The sequence below is a fragment of the Plectrocnemia conspersa genome, unplaced genomic scaffold, assembly GCF_051122295.1.
Source record: "Plectrocnemia conspersa isolate PC_06_02 unplaced genomic scaffold, ASM5112229v1 ptg000010l, whole genome shotgun sequence".
Taxonomy (NCBI): domain Eukaryota; kingdom Metazoa; phylum Arthropoda; class Insecta; order Trichoptera; family Polycentropodidae; genus Plectrocnemia; species Plectrocnemia conspersa.
The window spans coordinates 30,420,897-30,447,511 of NW_028277174.1; the positions used below are offsets into that span (position 1 = coordinate 30,420,897).

Below are 26,615 nucleotides of genomic sequence, written 5' to 3' on the forward strand. Positions count from 1 at the left end.
CGGCATAAACCGATTATTCAACAAGTGTTCGGTGAGTTACCACGCAAAATAATACATGATTTTAATAATAACTTTGATATCACGTTATTTTTCAACATATTTTAATTTTTTCCGTTTTATACATTGAGATATCTTCATAGGCATTATTATTTTTTAATAAATGGTTGAAATAACTATAATATAATTTTGGGGTAGAAATGTATCTCGCGAAAGTTAAATTAGTAAAAAGAAATGATAGTTGCATAAATCTGTTGCAAATTAATGTATAAAAAATATTTTACAATTTTAATAAAAATAAAAATATTTTTTTAATAAAATTAAAAAAAAACGAGTGACGTTAGCGTGAATGGCCGACACTTGCGTTGCTTTGGTCGCGAGTGCCGTAACAGCTCAACAGCTGAGCTGCGAGCGACCTTTCGCGTCCTCGAGGTCGGCTGATTGAGGATTGAAATCGAACAGTGCATTGCCAGCCGTCGACATGAGTCGTCTCCTGCAGCCCGCTCGCCTCCTGGCTAAAGTTGCCTCCGGCGCCCCGGCTCAATCTTCGGTGACTTGTATAGGGGCGCAGCCCTTCAACCGTCGCTTCTTCTCCAGTCCCTCGGAAGCCACATTCGAGACGAAGGTATAAACGAAACATTCCAACGTATCACTGCAGATTGATACACTTTAAAACAATTGGTACCAATTAGGACAATATTTTTTTCATTATATTATATATAACCTAAAAATCAAATTTCAAATATATTTTTTTAATCTCAAAATGATTTCAATACATTCTATACTTCGTTTTTTCAACTTCTTAAAATTATAGTTCGTCCGACATTTTGTTAGAACTGCTTTTTTCTTAGGAGCAGATGAAAAACGTTGATATAATATATTGCGGAAGCCTAGATTTGTTATGGCCAAAACTTTGCAGCATTGAGTAGCACTTGCATGACGGTTTTTCTCGACTGGCAATCTTCAGGCGATTCAGACGCATCGTCTGAATTGTTTTTTTGAGTTGCAAAAGGTGTGTACAATATCACAAACTATAAAACGTTTTTCTTTGTCAAATATTCTGTCTTTTTCGAAAATTATTCTGGAGCTCAGGGTTCAAAAAATTTTTTTTTGCCAAAATTCCTTAATTTTCCATAGTTTCGGCTATTAATAGTTTGGGGTCGGTTGTTCGTAAAATGCATTTTTTTCGTATAATTTCGAAGAAAGTCCTCTAACATAAAAAAATGAAAAATTACTGCTCTTATGTTTTAAACAGATGTGTCGATTGTTTGACAACAAGAAAAAAATTGTTTGCTAATAAAAATCAGAAATTCTGTGATGTTATTATTCAAACAGTGCTGTATATCAACTAGTATTTATTTTAGTGTATTTTTTATTATTCCTCGTATTATTTTATTACTAAAGTGTTTTTATGGATTTTAATTCTCTTGTAATGTTTAATGTTTAATTTATTGAAGTGCTTAGTTAGCGTGTCTAATTTTAAATCACGGTATAACATCGAGTTATGGACAAATCATGGAGCATTTGATGCGATTCATAACGAAATATTTTGTTGTACTTGCGAGTATTATTTATGTATCTCCAAATCGGGAAAGCGTACGAAATTGCATATCTTTTTATACATTTAATGATTAGTAATTTGTTATTGCGGCAAAAAAGAGGGTGTATTTTGCTCTGGTTGTTTTAGTTTTTAGAATTAGTTTATCTATATGAGATTTCCACGAAAGTATAGAATCTAAGATGAGACATAGATATTTTGTTAGTCTAGAAAATTGTTATGCATTTTAGTTTTTACTAATTTGTTGATACTTTTTGTCTTCTAAAAGAAAACATTACTGTGACACTTTTAGTGGGACTTGCAGTGACTAGCCATTTATTAAACCATTTTTCAATAATTTTTATTCTGTTTTGAAGTTTATCTATTACTTGATAGGGATTTTTATAAGAACATAAAATTGGCGGTGTCGTTTGCAAATAAAGGGGTTATATAATTTCTGTGAGCTTTAATTGGGAAGTGACTCGTAAATATTGCCAATAGCAAGGTTCCTAAAATTGCACCTTGGGGGACTGAGTAGATAATGGTCTATAAGTTGACAAATAATTTTCAATTTTAATTCGAAAGATTGTACCGCTTAAAAACAAGTTTATTAAATAAATAAAGCTACTAAAAAATTTAATTTAGTTAGTTTATATATAATACCTGCCTGCCAAATGCGATCGAAAGCTTTAGAAATGTCCAAAAAAACTGCTCCTGGTCATTTTTCTGTAAAAGCCCTTCTAATAGTGTTTTAATCCTATTTAGTAACATTTATTGTATCCTTTTTTGATGGTCGTTGGGGCTAGAACGTCCGCACTTGCCGACTCGCCTATCTGGCTCATTAATATGCTGGCATTGCATGTTGCCCTGTTTAATGTCAGCTATGAGGAGCTGGTCTAGTTCGTATCATTTAATTTTGATATTTTATGATTTTTTTGTTTGCTTCTTTATATTATTATTTTAATTATTATATATACATATTTTTTGTGTATTGAAATAATACAATTATTGTTTTTGACCATCGTGACGCATTGGGGTAACTTGTTAGGTTATGATGGTTTTAATTTAATTTAAATAAATTAATAAATAATTTGAATTTTTAATAGTTTGGCTAGAAATATTCTAGGAATTTTACTATTATTTTTTTTTTTTAGAATATATTACGTACTCATAAAATTCGCTAATAATTATCCAAAATCTTTAACTTTTTACTTCTCTAACTTCTGCCATAAATTCGCATGTATGCTAGCAGAAATGACTCGAACAAAATTCGATCAATCACGTGCAGATGGATCCAAGAGCATGTCTTAAATTTAAAAATATGGTTTATGGTTAACGTCAGTAAAATATAAGAATCAAACTAATGTTTCATATATGTATTATTAAATAACGTTCAAAATCTTTAACTTTTTAAACAAATTTTGTTTAAAAAGTTAAAGATTTTGAAGAAAAAAAATGCACTATTTGGTAGTCTTCAGCCCGTTCAGCGATTTTGTTTTTTCTTATCTGCGGTTGCAAAACATTCCCCTTTCATTGTCTTCTTTATCTGCAGGAACAGAAAAAGATACAAGACTCGTCTTTGAAGTAAGACAATAGGAGGGAAACAGAAAAATCACCGTTGTCATCTATGTCATGCCTTTAAACCACTTATTCTCCTGATTATTGACATACTATTTTTTTATGTGTATATACCAAATTAACACTACCGTTTGGTATATTTAATATACAAACTTACACAAAATACCAGCACTTCTTTTAAATTCATTCTGTTTATCGTCAACGTGTGGTTCGTTAGATATTGAAGTTAAACATAAATTTTCATGATGTGCAGTATTAAAAAATAAATCAAACGTTGAGAATAGTATCGAGCTGTCTTTGTCAAGAATAGCAAAAAAATTATATATTTTATGATACTTCGATCTTTTATGAACGTATCTACGTATATTACCATATATATGTAACTTTATTTCAAACATATTTTTTGTTCTGAGTTTTCACATATTTCTAGCCCTTCAAATTGCACAATCTAGAAACCGGTCCGTCCACTAGCGCCACGGTTACCAAAGATGACGCCCTTAAAATGTACAAAGAGATGGTTACAATCAGACGGTTAGAAACAGCAGCCGGAAACATGTATCAAGAGAAAGTCATCAGAGGCTTCTGTCATCTCTATTCCGGTATATAAATTTATTATTATTGTTATCGCAATCATTAGTTGACATCGTTTTTTAATCGCAGGACAAGAAGCCGTCGCTGTTGGTATGAGAGCAGCGATGCGTCCCCAAGATTCTTGTATATCGGCGTACAGGGTGCACGGCTGGACGTATCTGATGGGCGTTTCTCCTTTAGGCGTCTTGGCTGAGCTGGCCGGACGCAAATCAGGATGCGCGAGGGGCAAGGGTGGCTCTATGCACATGTATGCGCATAATTTCTACGGCGGAAACGGTATCGTCGGAGCTCAGGTGTGTGCTTTTAAAAATGATAATCAGCATATAAAACCATTTATCATACAAAAAAATATTATCATAGGTTCCTCTCGGAACCGGAATTGCCTTTGCTGCCAAATACAAAGGAACCGACGGCGTATGTTTCTCTCTTTACGGTGACGGTGCTGCCAATCAAGGACAAATTTTCGAAGTCTACAATATAGCCAAATTGTGGAACATTCCGTGCATTTTCGTGTGTGAAAATAACGGATACGGTGAGATCAATATAAGTTAAAAATTGTGTATTTATAATATATCCATATTCGATTAGGTATGGGCACGAGCGTCGAGCGAGCATCTGCTAGTTCGACCTATTATACCCGCGGAGATTTCGTCCCTGGTATTTGCGTAGATGGTATGGATGTCTTGGCATCCAGGGAAGCGTCTAAGTTTGCCGTAGATTATTGCGCATCAGGAAAAGGTATTTTTTAAATAAGTAACTTTGGTTCTAGTCTCGCTTCATTAATAATTAATCTATCTTTATGTTAATTATCAGGCCCTCTAGTCATGGAGATGGTGACCTATAGATACTCGGGCCATTCCATGTCCGATCCAGGCACCAGCTATAGATCGAGGGACGAAATCCAAGAAGTGCGCCAAACACGAGATCCCATCACCTCTTTCAAAGAGAAGATCATCAACGCCGGATTAGTCACAGCTGATGACATGAAGGTATTTAACGGCTCACTTTAACGTTGTTTTTTGCTTACAGGTTTTATTCCGTATGTGAGATCAAAGGTACGACTGCAGATATAAAATATATCCATGTATTTTCCTTTTACAGAATATCGATAACGAACAAAAGAAAGTCATCGACGATGCAGTAAAGGCTAGCAAAGCCGATCCTTCCATAGATTTTCCGGAATTGTCCACCGACGTCTATTCGAATTGCTTAGAACCCCGCATTAGAAACATTTTGCCCGAGAATCCCTTGCAACATACCAACTTGTCCAAACCTCAAAATATGTAAAAGATTCGTTAAGATAAATAACCGATAGCTTATAACCCCAGAGGTTAGAATGATATTATATCGACCTTCGATTGATTTATGTATATATAAACATGGCTAGGATGCGTAACGTGTAAATATCAGTCATTAGTGTAAAAAAATATAAACCACCGGGGTTAATTAATAAAGTAATTTTTAATATTTGCTTTTATAAAGTTGACGGAATTATATCCTTGAAAATTATACAAAAGCATACGAATATGGGTACGTAAATTTTTAGGTTCTACTGTGTGATATTGCCGATGATTTGTATTAAAAACTCAGTACATACATATTTACACTAAATTCTATATATTTTAAGAAACTGTTTCCAGCGATTTAGTGATTAGTGGTTTGGACACGCTAAATACTAAATTGATTGACACATACTATAGAATTATTTTTTTATATTATTTCACCATTCAAGTTAGATAACATTATTTTCAATTCATTATTATAAAAATCTGTTTGTAAGTTGTTTTCGGAAGATCAGAATTAGTGTATATTTTTTAATTAAAATTACGATCAATCATTACAGATTAGGTTTACTACATTTTCCTAATCTCACTGATGGATTAATTAAAATCGAGCTAGGTCGTTCATATTAGTAATGAAAGTTCTCTAATAATGAGCTACTTCAACTCATAGAGAATATCTTGTTTGTATTTAACAACAAAAAGTGATTATTATATAGTTATAATTCCAATCGATCATCACAAATTGATGAACTGATAAATATATAATTGAAATAAAATCGAGTTAGGTTTTACTTAGGGACATCCATTTATTGTGAGCTGCAATAATACTAAAATAATTAAAATAGATGTCACTGATTAACAGACTTTATAATCAATATGGTATCTCACTACTTACTTGATAGTTGTTGATTGTGTTGACATTGTTGTAAGATTTACAATAAATATTTTTTTTAATTAAAAATGCTATAAAATTAATTTAATTAAGAAAAAATCATAGTGCATTAAAGGAAACAATTTTTAGTGAATATTTTTGCTACTTTTAAAGTTTTGTTTTTTACTCTACCTGTAAATTATTTTATATAATATAAAAAATAATAATCAGTGATAACGTTATTACATAGATAAATTTATCTGTAAAATAAAAGTAAATATATATAATCTAGATTTTCTTAATCTCACCGATAAATATTGTAATAATTAATTAAAATTGAGCTAGGTCGTAAATATTAGGTATTGAAAGTTCTCAAATAATGAGCTACTTCAGCTATTATAAATTATACATTTTTGTGTGAAAATGTCATAATTAAAATATATTTAAAATTCTCTATTTCATCTTTTCCGATATTGAATGACGTATATACGAGTCATCGGTTCTTAACGATAGTTATACAAATTAAGTCATTGCCTTGTAAAGTATATAAGTAAAAGCTTATACAATTTTTATATTGCTATGATTATTGAATATATATTCCTTTCCCTCTAGTTTATAATCATGGGATTTTTTAAAGAAGAAAAATCAGTATTAAAATTATTATTTTTTTACAAAATGGCAATTTTTGTTATCTAAAATATTGTTTTTATACATATTTATGATCTTGATCATTTTGGTCAGTAGTTAAACAATTAGTAATTATACAAAAAGGTCAGTAATTATCAAACGGTAAGTTTTCAATATTTAAATTATAAACATCTTGAAATTACTATATATTTCGACACAAATACTCAACTTGAAATAAGAAAAACATCGGCAATTTCATGCGTTATTAAATTGTGTGTGTTTTAATAAATATATAAAACCGTCCCAAAAACTAATTTTAACAAATAATAACTTCAACAGGCATGTTTAAAGAATTCCAATATTAAATTGCACAGTTTTTGCAGCATACTGTATTGTCCTAGTTATTTTTAAGATAATAAGTATGTTTAACAATGAAAATGTGTAGCATAATAGTGTTTATTTGTTTTGTCCCGTAATATATTTACAAGTCACAATAGGTTTGTTAAGCTTGTCTTGCCAAAATATATTAAAAGATCTTGTGCTGCACGTATACATGTTTACCGTAATGAATCTGTTTTTATAAAGCTTAATAAACGTGTTTACAGACTGTGGAATCAGACGTAAAAAAGGAAATCGACGAAGTTACCAAGAAGACAAGGGCCGATCCAGAGATTCCAATGTCGGAGCTAGCGGCGGACATATACTCGAAGGCTTCGCAAACAGAAGTCAGAGGTGTCTTACCCATCACGCCGCTTAAACACATAAACATCGGAACACCCCAGAACATGTAGTCCATTTGTACGTATAACTAATTTAAATTGAAAGCACGTTTCTATTTCGGAATTAAGTATTGTTTTTGAAACAAACGTTATTTACTTTTTAAAAGTCTTGAGAGACGTTAAACTTGTGAGATTATTGGAGGGGTTATTTTTAAAAAATCGCACCATCCTTTAGATATTTAATTAAAATATACTGTTACCGTTTTCGTTGCTCAAAACATTATATATACATTGTATATAAATAAATTTAGATGTGTATGATAAAACTGTAAGGTCTGAATTAAAGCTTGTTTATATGAAATTGTGAAAATGTATTAAAAAAAAGTTATTTATATAAATTTGTTGTTTAATTTTATACAAACGTGTCTTGGCACGCTTATGTGTTTTTATAAAATATATAAATAAAACCATCGTTTTATCTTAACTAAGTTTATTGTTAGACAATCACTGGGTTTGTAATAGATGTAACTCGCTACTCTAAATATTTTATACAGAAGATCCATTGAACGTTATTTAATAATACATATCTGAAACATTAGTTTGATTCTTATATTTTACTGACGATAACCATAAACCATATTTTTAATTTTAAAACATGCTCTTGGATCCATCTGCACGTGATTGATCGAATTTTGTTCGAGTCATTTCTGCTAGCATACATACATGCGAATTGATGGCAGAAGATTTAAAAATTTCCTGATTCTTTATACTAAAGGCGTTTTCCTAGTTCTTGGCAAATGTACATTATTACTTACATTAAAAATGACTAAGAATAACGATGATTATGCATATTTCTAATTGTAGATTTAAAAGACTATCGTATCAATATCTAATTACAATCCATAAGATCAAATCAGTAAAACTCCTTTCAATTCTTAACCCTTCGACTCTTAAGGCACACTTTATCCAGAACTATTATGAAGTAAGATTTACAATTACAAAAATATTAAAGGAGCTACTGAAATATAAATCTCATTTATTAGGTATTATATTATAATATTGCTCATTTAATGAACTGACTCAAATCACTAAATCTATTAATTTTAAACAATAATCTGCCATTTAATAAACAATTCAAATGTATATGCAAAATATCACAATTCTGAATTTCAGTCAAAATTACAATCACACTATAAATAAAAGTAAGCTTTCAAAACAATAAATACATTATGAATTAACAGGCACTTAACACAGATTCTACGTTATCATTATAATAAAAATATACTCTATGTACATATAATATAAATCATTCAGTAGCAAAATAGCGTCACAACCCATAGAACGACTCAATCACAATCATGTACATATACAGATCAAATCTGTACATTACTTTTAAAGGCATTTGTATCAATTACTGTAATACTGGTTGTTGTAATTCTATTTAATATAATTTAATGGAATGCTTCATTCTTCTTCGTCTTCGTCCAATGATAAATTCCTCAACGAATTCAATTGCGCATACAGTCCTCCCATTTTAACCAGCTGTTTGTGTGTTCCGGATTCTGCGACTTGTCCCTTATCTAAGACGCATATAACATCAGCATTTTTAATAGTGGCTAATCTATGAGCTATCACTATACACGTCCTTCCTTCTGACGCTTTATCCAATGCTTCTTGAACCACCTGAAATACATATATATAAATAAACTGCTCAAGATAAACTCAAATTGTTCAATAATCTTACCTTTTCACTGTGCGTATCGAGAGCGGAAGTAGCCTCATCTAAGAGAAGTATTTTAGGATTGCGAATCAAAGCTCTCGCTATTGCTATCCGTTGTTTTTGACCTCCCGATAGCTGAACGCCCTTAGTACCCAACTTTGTCTCATAACCCTAAGTTAAATTGAACATTTTATATTATAAAAATATTTTGTAAAACAATAGATTTCAATAAAATATTTACCATTGGCAATGCACTGATGAATCCGTGTACATTGGCGCTTTTAGCTGCCTGTATCACTTCATCCATTGATACGTCTCTCGTATTATCTCCATAGGCGATGTTCTCAGCCATCGTTTTATCGAACAAGACCGGTTCTTGCGACACTATGCCAATCTGAGACCTCAATTTCGGCAAAGTCATGTCTTGGATAATGTTTTTATCGTCTATACTCTGCAAATGTTTATTATGTGTTTAAAAAAGCGATTCAAACCTAGATTAAAATATGATGAAACGTACCACAGAGCCACTCAAAGGATCGTATAGTCTTTGAATAAGTTGTATGCAAGTTGATTTTCCACATCCGCTGTGTCCGACTAAAGCGACTGTCTTTCCTTTGTATATGTCGAGTGAAAAACCTTGCAATACTTCCACTTCTGGTCTTGTCGGATAATGGAATTGCACTTTATTGTAAGTTATGTCACCCTCAGCAATCTGAACAATAATGTAATGTAGTTAATTATTCAAATGCATACCATTTCAGAGACCAGAAAAGTAATGTAAATGCTTATATCTCATGTACTGTTAAATTATATAGAACAAAATAAAAAGCTCAATTTTTTCGCAAATACAGTAGACCCCCTCAATAACACGGTAAATTGGGCACATGCTATTTGGATGGCTGTTAATTTATGTGTGAACGAGCCATAGGGAGAATATCTTACCACACGCACCTAATTCGTATGTACGTATTGCAAAAAATTGTATGCGTATTTTCTAGTTCCTCAACTACGTCCACAATTTACCATGTTATTGGGGGGTCTACTGTATGTTATTTTAAGATCATAGCATTGTTGTAATTGGCACAGTAACTGAAAAATAAGAATTAACTACACAGGGATGTAATTTGAGGGGGGGGGGGCATTTGCCCCCCCCCCTTGAATTTGGCCAGAAAAATGCTTGTCATTTATTTAAATACTATGAATCTTAATAAAATAAAAGTATTAAAAAGTTGAAATGACATCCCTGATTCTAAACCATAATTTTTCAGGTTATCCCTCAAAGAAAATCTAAAAAAAAAACAGTCGAATTTAACAGTCGCAAAAACAATTATCACTTTTCAGAAGTCAAAAATTCACGTCAAAGGCAATAAAATCGTGTCGGCGTTGTCGCAGTGGGAACGCTCGTTACCGAGCGTTCCCACTGCGACACGATTTTATTGCTTTTGACGCGAATTTTTTACTTCTGAGAAGTAATAATTGTTTTTTGTGTTCTATTGGTCAAAATTCGATTTAGATGTGCTTCATTTGATTCTCACTTATTGTAAGTTGTAATATTTTTATAAAAATAGATAACCGAGAGTTTCATTGCGACGGAGACAGCACGATTTTATTAGTTTTGATGTGGATTTTAAACGGATACATGTCATTTAATGAAATACTATGAATTTTAATGAAATGAAAATATTAAAAAACGACCACTGACTGGGAAACTTTTGCCCTCCTGGAAAAATCTAAAATAACGTCCCTGTATAGAAAACTGATACGCCGACGCCAACAAACGAGTACCGCCACAGGCTTCGATGTACTTTCAATTAGTAAGAGCAGAGCCCACCCAATACTAGATTTTAAAACAGACAATCAACTTTGATAGGAGAAAGTTGATGAACACCTGAGCAAAGTCATCGCATAAATCTCAAGATCAGCTCACTCAAATAATTTTTACAAGTCGGCTAATTATCACAATAACAGCAATTGTTCATGAGATACCAGCATTTAAAAACCCTTTGTGTATAAATTAGGTTACCCATGAATCTGAAACGATTGGCTTAGTGGGCGACAATATTTTCGGTACTCGATCAAACAGTTGGAACAATCTTGTTGCTGATAGCATTGCGTTATTAAAATTTGGTGCAAAAGCTAATGCTTGACCAATCATCCACGCTCCAAAGATCAAGCATTCGGATACTCTAAAAAAAATTTAAATAATTATCATTTACAAATTAATATTATCATATATATATATATGAACATACTTTATTACGTCCTGATACTCGATATCTTTATTAGCGACTAATGTTCCGCCGTAATAAAGCGATAGGGCATATCCTAGATATGGAGAAGACTGTCCGAGAGAGAAAACGATTCCACGCAAGCGGCTCTTTAATTTGTTGGTTATGAACAATTGTTTGACTTCAATCATGTATCTTTCTAATACTCCTTTCTCTTGACATAAGCTGAGCACTGTTCTGATGTTCGTTATTGCTTCCGTTGCGATTTTTGACGAGCTCTCCATTGCCATTTTTTCTTTCACGCTGTCTCCGCTGATGACTCTCGACTCCAAAAATACAGTTCCTAACACAATCGGAACTGTTACCATCGATACGAGTGTCATTTTCCATGAGAAGAACAATGATAAGAAGACGCCCATCAATAAAGTTGAAGCTGCTTGAAGTATTGATCCAACTCTTGTTCCAGTTGCCTAAGAGATAAATTTAATTTATATATATTTATAAAACCATAATTAGTATTTTGTCGGCAATGTTAAAAAAGCATATAATTTAAAAATACTCACCCCTTGGACTGAACTGCAATCACCTGCTAATCTTATATTGAGAGCTCCTACGGAATTTCTATTATCATCAAACCAACCCATCTCTTGTTGTAACATTGTTGAAAAAGTTTGTGATCTGCGTATAAATGAAATCATTATTAAGAGATTTATCTAATATTTTAAATTAATAAGAGTGTATCATAGTAAAAACAGTGATTTAATGCTAATTATAATCAAAACTTATGAGTGCTGATTCATTTTAATGCTTTAAAAATTGCTAGTTGAGTTATATCGTATTTGTGATTCAATCACTTGTAGTGTCATCTGTTTAAAGTATTTTTTTTTATTTACCCTTTACTGAATTTAACTATAAGGAAAAAAGCTTATGTGAAAAATCAATGTCACATTTGACATTTAAAAAGCGGACGATTAAATCAGTGATTTTAAAAGTAGAAAAAGATAGGGGAGAAACATTAGTAAAGATTCTAATAATCTAGATGGTAATCACTGGGACTGGATTGGAAAAGAAAAATCTTTCCTTTGAGCATATTGCATTACAAAGTGAACATCATACCTATACCCTATTTGTGTTAACACAGTCAGTTTGCGAGCTTCCATTTCATCATTATTCATAATTGAGAAAGAGATGGCAAGTTTAGGTTTACTACCCTACTATTAGCTTTAAAGCACACAATACGGATATACGTTCAATATACTTATCATTACTCCAATTGATTGATAAATATAAAAAATTAATTAATGATTTTAATTTCTATAAATTTATTCAAAATATAAGCAGGAGTAATGATACTTGACGAACGTTTATTCGTATTGTGTGCTTTAGAGCTAATAGTAGGTGCGTAAACCCAATCTTCCCACCTCTTTCTTAATTATGAATAATGATGAAATGGATAGCTCTCAAACTGAATGTGTTAACGCAAATAGGGTATATGTACTATGTGTTTTGAGGCTTATAATACATTTAATTATTATTACCTCAATCTAGATGTCAATCTTGCTCCGGAAATGTTAAACAAATATATTTGCAAAAACATTCCAACACCAGTAACAATTCCGATGACCAAGAAGTATATGCAGTATATAACAGTTCTTCCTCTAACTTCATCTGCATCATCCAATGACAACACCTAAAAATACATTGATAAATAATATTTACTTTATAAATATGATATGTACTTGAACAAAAATGTGATTTACATACCCAATAGATTTCTCCAAATAGAATCGCAAAAGCCGGAAACGTTCCTCCTAAAGCCAACGAGCAAATACATCCGATTAAAATCAAATGCCATTCTGGCAAGTTCAACTTCATGATTCTCCAAGTCGTAGCATCAGGCATGATCACTTCTTCTACTTCTATCTTTTTATCGGAGGTGACCGAAATAGTCAACTCTGACTCTTCAGATTCCATAGATATTTGCGATAATCTCACTGCTTTATTACCTGCATCTTTCTCTTCAGTCTCATCGCCGTCGTTATCTATATATGCTGTATAAAGTATAACATAAATATACAAACTAACTACCTTTAAATAATCACATCATAATATAAATTACCGATTTCAGAATTTTCATTGTCGCGCGTAGGAATATTTTCTCTTACTAGATTGTAATAATGAGCCTTCAATTTCAACAGCTCCATGTGCGTTCCAGATTCTACAACGACTCCTTTATCAACATAGAAGATTTTGTCAGCATTGGTGATGGTTGATAATCTAAAAAAATAAGTATGATACAATAATATGAATTTGTGAATCCAAGAGTGGTCTAATTTTTATAATTTCAATTTTTCCTTAATTACTCAATATTGAGACTGCTCAAAATATAGATACCCTCAAATATTCCCTTTGCCACTTCACTTTCACCCTCGATATAAATGTAAAGTTGCACCTTAGGACCCTAAAGAAAATATAGTCATCCAAAAAACAACAATAAATTCTGTGCGATTAAAAATATATTGAGAATCATTGGTGTTGTGTGAATTAGAATAGTGAACAATTAACTAAATACTTATTTACAAGGATAGAGCGAAACATTTCCTTTGTCATTGCATTCTAGGGTGTTTTATTTTTCAGGTAGTGGTTCCAACATCTGAAACGGGTACAGGTATACCCTAAGTAAATGATATATAAATAATAGGTAAGAAGCCTAATTTTTGTGATAAAATTAATTGGACTGCAGTGGATTCAATAAGAAAAAATTGTCACTTTGATTTCGAATAAGGATGTATTTATCTACTCTTTCTAAAGATATATTTGTCTATACTTTCTATGCTTTCTAATATATGTACGCAAATAAAAAATTATCTCACCTATGACTAACGATTATAGTTGTTCTGCCTTTGCTAGCGCTATCCAAAGCTCTTTGGACTTTGGCTTCCGATTGCAGATCCAAAGCGCTTGTGGCTTCGTCTAATATAAGAATTTTAGGATTTTTGACTAAGGCACGTGCTATGGCTATCCTTTGTTTTTGACCACCGGATAATTGAGCACCTCGTTCACCAACTAACGTATCATAACCCTAAAATAACATCCATGCCATTTAATAAATCATTTATTAATCCATTCTCCAAAAACATGCTACACACCATCGGTAATTTCATAATGAAATCATGGCAATTTGCAGATTTTGTAGCCATTTCAATTTCTTCATCAGTACAACCAGCTTTTCCATATCTGTGATTAAAAAAATATGTTAATAATAAATATATAAATGTGTGGTAAGTAATTCAGTAAAGTGGTATGTACTAGGCGCTTACCGTGAGATACTTTCGCTCGCTCGCGTGCTATGTGACGAGAGTGAGTGAGAGATAAGGGCGTGCATTACATGCGTTCTGCACGCCTTTATCTCTCACTCACTCTCGCCACTTAACACGCGAGCGAGCGAAAGGAAAAGTAGCTCACCATACGCGCCTGGTACGTACTGATTCATATTAGTAGTTTTACCTTATGTTCTCTCTAATAGTTGTAGCAAACAAAACGGGCTCTTGTCCAACAACGCCTATGTTACTTCTTAACCAATGAACGTTCACATTTCTTAAATCGTTATTATCTATAGTGATGGCACCTTTGATTGGGTCGTACAGTCTTTGGATCAATTGAAGACATGTTGATTTACCGCACCCTGAAGGACCGACCAGAGCTACAATCTGGCCTGGTTGTATTGTCAGATTCAACCCTTGCAATATCTAAACAAATTGTATAATACAATAGCTTAAAATGGCAGTATAAATTTCTAATTACGTCAAAGTGGAATTCGTTCAGAGATCTGTTTCTTCAGTACTAAATAAAAAACTGCCATTGAAATTAATCATTAACTCGTTTATATTTATGGCAATGAATATATAAAAAGGCAAAATATTCGTTAATTTTAAGAAAGCAATATAAGGCCATCTACTGTCACTGATGAACTCATCTTAAAGCTAGCTTTAACGTTGGATTAATTTTAACATTATCATGTAAAGCACTATTCTCTATGATACAGTTAACTAAATATTAAGCTTTTGCAAACTGCGAGCATAGAATATAAAAAAAACAGGTACAGATTTATATTTAAGAATATCGCTCATATATAAAATTCAAACTGTGCTTTACTGACATCTCGTGACATTTCAGCTAAACATCACTGCTGTAGATACAAACAACTGTAATATATATATATATATATATAAATAACAACACTTACTTTGACAGTAGATCTGCTTGGATATTGGAAATGAACATCCTTGAACTCTATTTGTCCTTCTAAATACTCGGGTTTTAAACCTTTTACGCATAATGGATCTATAGCAGACTTTCTATCCAGGATTTCATACACACTACTAGCTGAACCGCGAGCTGCTCCAAAAGCTTCTACGTGAGCTGAAGTTAAACCCAAATTTTGAGCAGAAGCTAGTACACCAAAGAATACCTAAAAATCATAAAATTAGTCATCTATTCACAATTTACGCATTATTCAAGTTTTACACACAATCATTAAAACTCCGACTGTGTACTCTTTATCTTCTTTGCCTCTGTCCTCTAAAATCAAATTGACTCCATAGTAGAATGCTATGGCGTAGCACACATAGATAATAAACCACATAATTCCAGATCCCAATCCTGAAAATAATCCTTTACGACATCCAGTTACCTCGGCCGGCTTTAAGCTCGCAGAATATCTATAATTTGATTTTTTTAAATGAATTATCTTTATGATATACAAGATACAATAAAAAATTAGAATACCTTTCAGTCTCTTTCTTCTCTCCGCCGAAAGCTACCACTGTCCTAACAGAACCCAAAACTTCTTCGGCTATGATTCCAGCCATACTGTAAGCACTCAATTCTTTAGTTGTTAAATCACTTTGTATCTATAATTTGATTGTATTAATTAATACATGTTATTAATTCATAAATAATTTATTTATGCATACTTTAGAAACAATAGCAGTAGTTGCAATAATAACTGGCGAGCTACTCAGTACGACCAAAGTCAGTTTCCAACCATATAAGAAGGCTATAATGACTGAGAAGACAAATGATGATACTAAATAGAGGAATATTGCTATTTTCTCCCCAGTTCCATCTTTGATCTTTTCTAAGTCACTATAAATATAATGTAACATAAATAACGAACTAAATAATCATATAATATATTTTTTAAAAGTACTTACTCCGACATTTTTGTAGCAAAGTTCATGTTGGAATTTGTGTCATACCAAGATATTTCTTGACGCAGCATGGACTCTAATAAAAGATATCTTACTCTGTTGATCTGTGAATAAAAATAATAAAACTTAGTAACACTTCTGGCAGTAGGGCTGAAAAAATATTGAATCAAAACAACGCAATAAATTAATACATCACAACGGTAAATTTAAAAAATAGATTTCCTGTGCAGTTCAGAGAGCTATCTACAGTATTTGTCTTAACTCTAATTACACCTCTAACAATTTATGTAAGGTCCAAATATTTCTTTGACAAAATATTACCTTATGTGAAAAAGTGTCAATGTCCACTTTTTTCGAAATTTATTTAATTGTCGAAATGGATAGTGCTGGCCATTTTCTATAAACTCCATTAAGGAAAAAACACAAAGACATTTACCTGTCTCACAGCTGCCCAATTCATCAAATCTACAGCGCCGATGCCCACTACCAGTTGGATCAAAGTAATAATAGTAGCTCCTATACCAAACGCTGCAGAATCATCCAAAATCGCCTGACGTACCTCTTCATCGTCGCTTCTATTTGCGCTGTTCAAAATAAACATAATCGTTTATAGTAACAAATTAAATATCAACATTTTGCTTACATAAAAATTGATCTTACATTAATTTTCCACCTCCAAACAGTTGGAGCAAAATTGTCGGAGGGGTCACTCCATCGAATGCGACCCTATCTAGCAGTACTGACGTAAATTCTCCATATATTACCACGCCCAGAGGGATGCATAATCCCATTACGACCGCCAGTAGTATCCCAATAAAAATTGCCCCGAAGTCCATCCATGTTGAATATCGGAACTACAAATAAATTTGCAAACATATTATTACAATTTATTTTAATTAGCCGTCCATATAAAAAAAAGTTTTATATGTTGAATAAATAATATCATAAAAGCCAATGTAATATCAACATAATCATTCAAAGACTTTCGTAGAAACAATTATGTACATTGGTATGATATACAACATTCCTTTTAGATTTTCCTTAGTCATAGGCATAGATTCTGAATACAGTGGTTTTTATTGATTAGGTAAAACTAAAGGTGTATGATGGACCTTGCTTTAGGAATAAAAAAATCAACTTTGGATGTCATTTTTTTTCTTTACTATTAGAGCAAAATTTCATGTCACGCGCAAGAAAATTAAACTAAATAAGGACTCATACACTCAATACAAAATCTATTATATAAACTTTTATTACCATTGTATAAGTCATATATAATATATATTATATATAATATAGTCATATATAGTAACCATTATTTTTGGGCCGTTTCATATGTCTACAATTATTAAGAAGCGAAAAAACTTTTTTATATGTTTTAAATTAACTTTAAAATAACCCACTGAAAAATCTGCAATGACGTCCCTGTAGCAATTGATTTAGTTTCACGCTCAAATGCTGGTCGACAGTGAATCAGAACATTTTTTAAAACTTATTTTTATTCATAGAATATAGCGCGAAAACAAATGATTTTAAATTTTACACATCTCGAGTTGTTCACTTATTCACGCGCATCGTGGAATAATCGTTACAATTTGCGACGATAGACACCTACAATATCAAATAAAGTAATGACTAAATATGAAATATAATACTCACGAGTTTATAAAACGGAACACTGGCTGTTTTACCCTTGCTATCTGATTCTATTTGAGATCTGAAATACGATATCGTCTTTTTAAACAATTTTAATGGTTGCACTGCCATTACACTGTATAAAAATAAAAATAGTTTAAAGCGTTTTGTATAATGGAGGCAGATAATTCTAGTGATAGATATAATAATAATAGTTTGAATTTAGGAAAAACCGGAAAAACTCGTTTTTTTTTTGTATGCGACAGGAAAGTAAATATTATACACTAATAAAATTATATTTAAAATGTTATATTGATAATTAAAAATATTAGGAATAGATTTAATATTTTTTTTTCAAAGTGTTTTTAATGCATTGAAATAATATTAATTTTATTGTTTTAATACTGAATAAGACAGTTAATGGTAACTCTATTATTAATTCCATTATATTTAAAAATTGATACTTTTATGCGTCATATGTAATTGAGATATTTTAAACACACATATTTTATAAAACACAACAATATTTTTGTACAGTACAGTTTTTATATTTTATAAAATACAACAATATTTTCGTGTAGTGCATAAATATTTATTAGATTGCATTATGTAAAAATAATATAATATTAAGCTTTTATTTAAGATATCATAAAAATATCATACTGACACTAATGTTTTAGTTTAACTCATTGTAATAAATTTTAAAAAATGCAAAAAAATAATTTTGTATTTTTTTCAAAAACTAGAAATATAAATTTTGCGCCAATGTAAGAAATATTTTCTTAGACGATCTTGAATTTACTTCATCTACATTGTGTATTTATATGTTTAGCTTTTAAATATACATATATATAATAGTCCTTTAAATTGCAATTGAGATAAAAAAATAATAGTTTTAACAGGTGTGATAAAAATATAGGAACAAATTCCTTTTTGGCTAAATTAATATTTTAATGATTTAATTACTGTTTGATGCGTATGTCAATTGTCAGTCATTAGATGCGTAGTTTGTGTTTGATAGTCAAGTAATGCCGACGCATTTTGTCACACTCAGCGATTTCTTTATTTAGAAAATGACGCGATCAAGAATTTGCATCATAAATATAATAAAAAGTATAGTAGAGCATTTAAAATATTAGAGAAGGCTTCTATCGAGGATTCTTTGACCAAATAAGAATTTATGAATGGTACTAACGTTTTCAAGAGGGCCGTGAAGTTGATGAGACGAGAGAGATGAGATTCTTGGCAACAACCGCCGATAATAAAGTAAAAATAGGGACATTGCTTATAGTAATTGCTCAATCACTATCAAAGAGATTGCTGAAAAAGTTGGCATCTCATACGGTTATTGCGAAGCAATTTTAACCGACATTTTATATATGAATCGAGTAGCAGTTAAATTTGTTAAAATGACTCTTTGTAAATACTTAGCTAAGTAGTTGTTGAATAAAATAACTGATGAATACATCGTGTCATAACATGTGATTATTCATGATTTTATGGCTAAAATATAAAAACAAAGTTTTAATCGTCTCAGTTAAAGACCAAAAAGCACGTAAAGTTCAATAAAATGTCAAGGTTTTCCTAAATATTTTGTTCTATTTTAATGGTATAGTCTAATAGTATAACTTTTCTGTTTTTTGCTGTTTGTAAGAGGCATTTCTAAGAAACAACTCCACTTTCTTGCTTAAAAATGACACTGTAGTGATGTCGCAGCCACAGTATTAACCAAATATAACTCTCTGTAACTTTTTCATATCACAGTAGATACAGACAACATTGAAAGGATAACGTTTTAGGACCATAGATGAGATAAATGGGAAATCGCCGAATGAGCAGAAAACCATACCAAATGGTGCATTCATAAGAAATACTAGCATAAGTGAATTTAAAATATAAATATCTAACGATGACTATTTTCAATGTAACAATAGCAATATCAATAAAGATATATATTTATTTTGATCAAAATGAAAATTGTTGCTATTTTTAATCACCAATTTTTTAACACATTTTAAGTTGAAATACTTACAAATCTGAGTTTTGCTGTAAGTGCAGAAGGCTTCCTCTGAAGCTGCCGAATGAAGCTCTTTTTCGATTGTCAAAATACGAAGTATTCGTTGAATTTACGTTTGCATTTTGCATTCTCAGCTAAATGGCCTGCAAAAACAGAAAATAGAACATTATTTTAAACCGAGTTACATAATATGACTAAATTTAGCCAGGCGAAAACAAGTTGTTCAAAATCGATATGAAGTCCAACTACCTATAACGTCACAGATTGCGAAAAATCCATGTTATATGACCTTCAGAATACAATGATAAAAGAGAAGGGAACAATTCAAAATAGCTTATTCGCGTGCCTTTTTGAACCGGCGGTTAAAGTTAACTGAGTAAAGCTTTCGCTGGAATAGCTCTCGCATTGTCGCATTGCAGTTAACTTTGACCTTGTGCAACAGATTTGGATTTTTGCTCTGCATGTTTTGTATTGTTTGTAAATATTTCACGGTCGATGATAAACTGATATCTCAAGTTTTTACATAGTCATTGTTATAAATTAAACACGTCTAATCCAACATTAGATTAAAAAACGCGTTTATTTCCTATTAAAACGCTGACGCTTTAAAACCGATTATGTTTGATAATCAATGTTTTTATGATCAAATAGAGTTATAACAAATATAAAATAACTAACTGTTAATAATCATTAAATATGAATTTATAAAACAGAAACACTCATTAAATATATTAATAATAAACATACGATAATCTGATGATAATTATGTTTTAATGTGTATTAAATATTATGCGCACAACTTATCACATACGCAGAATATCAATAACTGAGGAAAATATGACATTCCACGTGAAATAACCCCATTACTGCTATTAGTCTAATGGATGCAATATCGATTTTTCCTAGAAGTACTACTATTATAAATAGACTGAGATTTTAACCGATGTATTGCAGATAATCTGTACATAAATCTAACAATAATACCCCTTGAGACATCAATGGCCAAAATAATCGATAACAATTATAATAACTCCTCATTCTTATAAAGATAAAAATCTTCGATTACAAGATCTATGAACGATTAAAAGACTTTGCTTGTTTTTATTAAAATATGATTTTATTAAAATTATTAATTAAATCGAAGCCGAAATAATTCAATTTACGTCACGGTATAAGAAAATACTACGACCGTTCATCAACATAGGGAAGTTATTTAAGACTTAGGCAAACTTGCCAAAAGTTCAGTGATGTGTAACGTAAGATTCCAAAAAGGAATTTTCACCTTGAAAAGTGTTTATTTATGTGTATGTACATAACAATGAATGAACATGTGTTACTAAACATAGTACATAGTAAAAATGAATCATTGTATCATAATCAATTCGTACAGATGTGAGTAATTACGTAAATTATACAGCTTGTTACGTAAATTGTTTTCCTTATTAAAAAATATTTAAGTGAGACACAATTTTTTAAGTGATCTAATTAATTAACCTATTGAATCTTTTAAGACAAACCTAATCTAATCTTTTACACTATAGTCCTTTTATATAATATTTTACTAGATACCTACGAAACTTTTTATTAGACAATGTTATTACATAAAACCTGCGGGACTTTTCTTTAGCATTCTTTAGCTTTAGGTAATTCTAATGACCATTTCAAACAAATTAAAAAGAAAAGCAACTCGTCTTAACAATGAAGTACTACATAATTGCGTTAATAATTGTAATCTATTAGCACGCACGTCTAGTACCCGGAAAAAACAACTCTTTATTTGGAAAGGATGCGCGATAGACAATGCTTTCTAATTATTTATTATTTTTTATTTTATATTGCATTTGTAGTAAATTATAGAAAAAAATTTCAAAGTTGTATTGCTTTGCTTTTTTGCTACTATTTTGTATTAATATGTTTTAATAATTTATTTTACCACTTTTCTATTATGAAATTTCGTTAATTAATTTTACATCTTTTTTATTTATTATTTGTCAATTCGGAGGCTCTTAGTATTTTTTATAAAATTTATATAAAATATTTTTTATTTTGTATTTATATATTTCACACTTAAACTTATTGGTAATATTTTCTAAAAAAAATCATTTACATTAAATCAAATATTTTTTAATGGCTATACATGTAAATATCTGAGGTACCTCAATACAGTGAAAGATCAACAACCGTACATGTACGGCTATACCACTCAGAAAGCTAATAATAATAACAATATAAAAATAAATTTGGCAACAATGGACTTGTATTTGCTCGCTCGAAGACGATATTTTTCTGGCAAATAAATATTTAAGTGTGCATATTCTTTCGTTTGTGTGTCAGCACAATAGATTGTGTTTTAGCGTTAATATAGTTAATAAAAAAGTGTAGTTTATAGTCTCGACAGAACCACATAATAATTTAATAAACACATCATCACTTATTTGTCGAAGATGCGTAATTTCTATAATTACTATAATAAAAATAAGACAACACAGAATTTTTATTAAAATACCTACTACTTCAATTCCAATTATAAAATAAAACAGGCTGAAACAAAACACGCGATTTACTACTATGACATAGCGATTATTCTGAATAGTAAATAATCCATACTGTTTCTAAAAGTATCATTTTATTTATTCTTAATAATTCTGTATTAATACATTTTTTTCTATCCTGTATAAAATATTGATGGATTCAAATACAATGTATTTGTACCAACTGATAAACATTTTTAATATACATGAGAAATATATGTATATATTTGCAATATAATAAATACGATTAATTAGCATATACATCTTTATATAATATAATACATATATGAATATAAAGATGTAGCAAAAACTTTATTTTTATATGTATTCAGTCTCCGGATCTCATAACTAACAATGAAAGCGTTTCTCAATTTTTATCGAAATTAGTGATTAATATACAATTTTAATTCAGATCGATCATCACAGATTCTGTTTCTCTATATATTTTAATCATACATAATTAAAATGTATATATAAGTAATAATCACTCATTTACAGATTTTGATTTCAGTCTGGTGTTTCACTATTTACTTAGTGGTGGTTGATTGTATTGACTCCGATGTAACGCATCATGGTTCAATGGAAGATTTACAATAAATGTAATCTAGTTTAAACACCTTTCGGCAAATTCTAATAAAATCTTGAAATTAAATTAATCACATAAATTGATATAAGTTTTTTATTAAAAAATATGTAAATTGACTGAAAATATTTAAATAAATAGTAGCTTCTTATTCAATATATATTCAGTTGAAAAAAGTAATTTCCATAGAAAAACATGACACATTGTGTATAATATGAATCGAAATTATTGAATAAACGTTGTGCTAAAATTTATTAATATTTTAACAAAAAAGTATGGTAATTCATACAAATATTAATTCCACTGATTATTATGTGAATATATCTACATAATATAAATTCACAAATTATTTTTTTTTATATGAAGAAATTTAATGTTTAATAAATACATTATTTTTCGATCTAATTATTTTTTATTACTGGTAAATGAACGTTACACAAAGTGAGTAACAGATAGTCTTTATATTTACATAGTTATGTAGTTTAAATAATCAAAATTTGACACACTTTTTTATTATTGATACAAAAACGTATTTTACATATCAAATTTACATGTCTGTGTCTCTTTGACATAAAGATAACAATAAACTACCATCTGGCAATTTGTGTTCACGCTGTTTGCACATTGAGGTTCAGGAAATAGTTTTTAATCAAACTATTTGATCTAATCCATCAACTTACCGATAAACGAGATAACTAAAGCGATATAGTGTATTTATTTAGGCGTAAAAAAATGTTTTTTCCCAAAAAAATCGGATATTGGATTTTGCAACGCATAACAAAATATGTATGTTCTTTACGTTTTTGCGCACGTGAATAGTTCGCAAGTTGCGAATCAACCGACGATTGTAAACATGTTTTGCATTTTCATTAACAAATTACATGTCAACACCAAAACCGAAGGTCAACTAAATGTCTTACTGTAGATTATAATGATAATGGTTTCCCATTTATATTATATCCAAAACATAGCTTTTCATCAAAATCAAACGGTTAATATAATATCATAAGAAAGAATTTAAGAAAAAAAAAACAATTTAATAATTTCTTATGATTGCAAGACATTGACGTAGACATTTAAATTGATTAAAAACGACAAAAAATCAGTATTAAATAAATTTTCTTATTGGAAATAAACCATTGGTAAGATATAAATTATGTATAGAAAATGAAGCATTTACGCAGACTTAACGTGACTTTTTAAAGCAATGATTGAAACATAAGATATTAAAACAGACATGAAATGATGATAATAACAGTTTGCTATAATTAAAAAGTATACTTATTCACCTAAAGATAGGTGACGTTTAATTGGCTAATAAACTAAGTAAATAAATCATAACATTGATAAAATAATTTGATTATGTCCATTAATATCTGATTTAAAAAAATATGCATATTTTTAATATCAATGTCTAGTATAGATAATCACTCATGTGGTCTCTTCCCATTTCGTGATTACACATCGTTTATAAATTCTGAGATAATAAAACTAATCTTTTAAATTCATTGCCAAACAGACGTAACAGTAACAATTTAAAGATTTACTTATCAGCAGTTTAACTTCATCATTTCTTTTTTATTAACGTAATATTTCAAAGTAATGTGAGATAAGAGTATTTTCTGAAGGATTAATAGCATTTATAAAACACTTTTAGAAACGGAAAAATACTGAAAAATTCTCTTTACAATAAAAAAAGTTTTTATTTCATTAAAATCGTTTTTAATTATTGATATATCATAATTAACGATATTAAATATTATATAAAGACCTCTATTTAATGGGTCAGTAATTTGGTTTACTTAATTAAGCTGTTAGTTATTTTAATTAGTGGTAAAAAGCTAGTAAATATTTTTAAGAGTTGTTTTATATTGATTGTTTTATCAAAAAGTTATTGCCAGCTTATTAAAAATTTACTGTCCATGTATTAATAATAAATTGCTATAATATTTAATTGTCATATTCAATAATGTGGCAAAAAATATAATATACAACATATAATGAATATTACACATAATTAAAAAAATACGGAAAGGAAAGGGAGAAAAATATGTACAACATTAAAATTATTTTATATTCAGCCACGCATCAATAATTTTTAAGATTTTTATAATAAGTAGTTTTGCCTTTAAAATACATGTACATATATGAACTACTTATTAAAAATATATAGATATAAAATTGTTAAGGTTTACAAAAACAATTCTTAGAAGTAAATATTAATCATTAAGTCATATTTTGCTTTCATGTAAAGTAATAATTTTTATTCACGCTATTTTACCTTTTGCATACATAATTATTTAGCGACACTGCGAAACTTATTTTAATTTTAATACCTTGTTTTAAAAAAAATTATTATATTTTTGTAACTGCGCAACAATAAATAATTTATTTTAATAAAATGACACGGTTTATTTGTCCATGCAATGAAAAATTCCTGTTTTTTTCTCAAAAATTGAATTTTTACTTAATATAATTAATCACATACACATTTATTTCTCATTTTTTAATATTCACTTTGAGCTTTTTTATCGCATAGGTAGAAAATGACGATTTTTTAAAAAGCTGATTTTCTACAGTAAAACGATTTTTTAAAAGCTTAATATTCAATGAAAAACAACCCTTTTAAAAATCACGAATATAATACAAATAATGGCGATTCAGTGTTTAAATTCCTTTCCACATATCTGATTTAGAAGGCCACATTAAATAAGTTGACCTCTTATAATTAAATCACCACTCAAGTATACAAGGAAAATATTTATTAAAAAATAAAATTATAAATACTAAGAAAATGGACAAGGTTTAAAATGACCTACCTTAGTTTATTTCTTGTCACTCGATTGTAAAATATGTTATTCGCGTGTACAGTCGTAAACACACAATATCTATATCGCAGCCGATATATTGGTTACAACGAATCGATCGCGAAGAAATAGAAAAACTTCTGAAAAGTGCAAGGAGAAAACGTCGTAGGAAAATGCTCCCTCTTGGAAAACTGTTCCAGTACTGAAATAGCGCACGAAAAACTAAATCGCTTATATATCACTATACGTATCGAAGGAAATGTGAACATGCGCAATACAAATGTTAAGATAAAGTTTTAATTATTTGCAGAAATAGCGATAAAATGTCAAGGCGCTAACATGGACCGACGTCATAATCAAACTGAAACATTTCGCAGAAGTTATCCAAATGGTGAAATATATAAACGAATATTATGAATATCGATTATTTTACGAGTCAATCACCCTGAGAGCAGTCATGGGAATTTTTCATGAAAATGCGCTTCGTCTAATACAGAGGCTCTCAATATTTTATCAAATGCTTTTTTAAGAATTGAAAGTCTTATTAGTATCATATAAACATAAATCAAAGTGTTTTTAGTTGGTAACTCAAATCAGTTGTGCTGATGATTTTTTAAATATTTTTCAGTGACCCAATTTATTTCAGGTTGAATTGGATAAACTGCAACATACTTTAAA

The 26,615-nt window shown here is 30.1% G+C and overlaps 2 protein-coding genes across 4 annotated transcripts; one reads left to right on the plus strand and one right to left on the minus strand.

The window, feature by feature from the left end:
• The first annotated feature begins 457 nt into the window (after positions 1-457).
• LOC148231338 (pyruvate dehydrogenase E1 component subunit alpha, mitochondrial-like) lies at positions 458-7,601 on the plus strand. Of its 2 annotated transcripts, none has more exons than XM_088196035.1 (7): positions 458-622; positions 3,543-3,711; positions 3,773-3,996; positions 4,064-4,235; positions 4,292-4,441; positions 4,517-4,692; positions 7,090-7,601. In XM_088196035.1, the coding sequence occupies exons 1-7, from the start codon at positions 479-481 to the stop codon at positions 7,273-7,275; spliced, it is 1,221 nt and encodes a 406-aa protein (XP_088052161.1). In that variant the 5' UTR covers positions 458-478; the 3' UTR covers positions 7,276-7,601. The 2 variants fall into 2 exon arrangements, with proteins under 2 accessions (XP_088052161.1, XP_088052160.1); XM_088196034.1 differs by lacking the exon at positions 7,090-7,601 and adding an exon at positions 4,805-5,170.
• Positions 7,602-7,676: 75 nt separating this feature from the next.
• On the minus strand, positions 7,677-26,146 carry LOC148231339 (multidrug resistance protein homolog 49-like). Of its 2 annotated transcripts, none has more exons than XM_088196033.1 (23): positions 25,950-26,146; positions 20,032-20,159; positions 18,024-18,081; positions 17,025-17,218; positions 16,801-16,948; positions 16,368-16,468; positions 16,128-16,299; positions 15,940-16,064; positions 15,683-15,872; positions 15,398-15,622; positions 14,659-14,900; positions 14,301-14,388; positions 14,025-14,233; positions 13,271-13,428; positions 12,916-13,202; positions 12,690-12,841; positions 11,715-11,829; positions 11,176-11,621; positions 10,947-11,109; positions 9,441-9,635; positions 9,165-9,374; positions 8,948-9,094; positions 7,677-8,886 (listed from the first exon to the last, which is right to left on the minus strand). In XM_088196033.1, exons 2-23 carry the CDS (start codon positions 20,142-20,144, stop codon positions 8,668-8,670), a joined length of 3,957 nt encoding a protein of 1,318 aa, XP_088052159.1. In that variant the 5' UTR covers positions 20,145-20,159; positions 25,950-26,146; the 3' UTR covers positions 7,677-8,667. The 2 variants fall into 2 exon arrangements, with proteins under 2 accessions (XP_088052159.1, XP_088052158.1); XM_088196032.1 differs by having other exon boundaries at positions 18,024-18,135.
• Between the last annotated feature and the right edge of the window lie 469 nt (positions 26,147-26,615).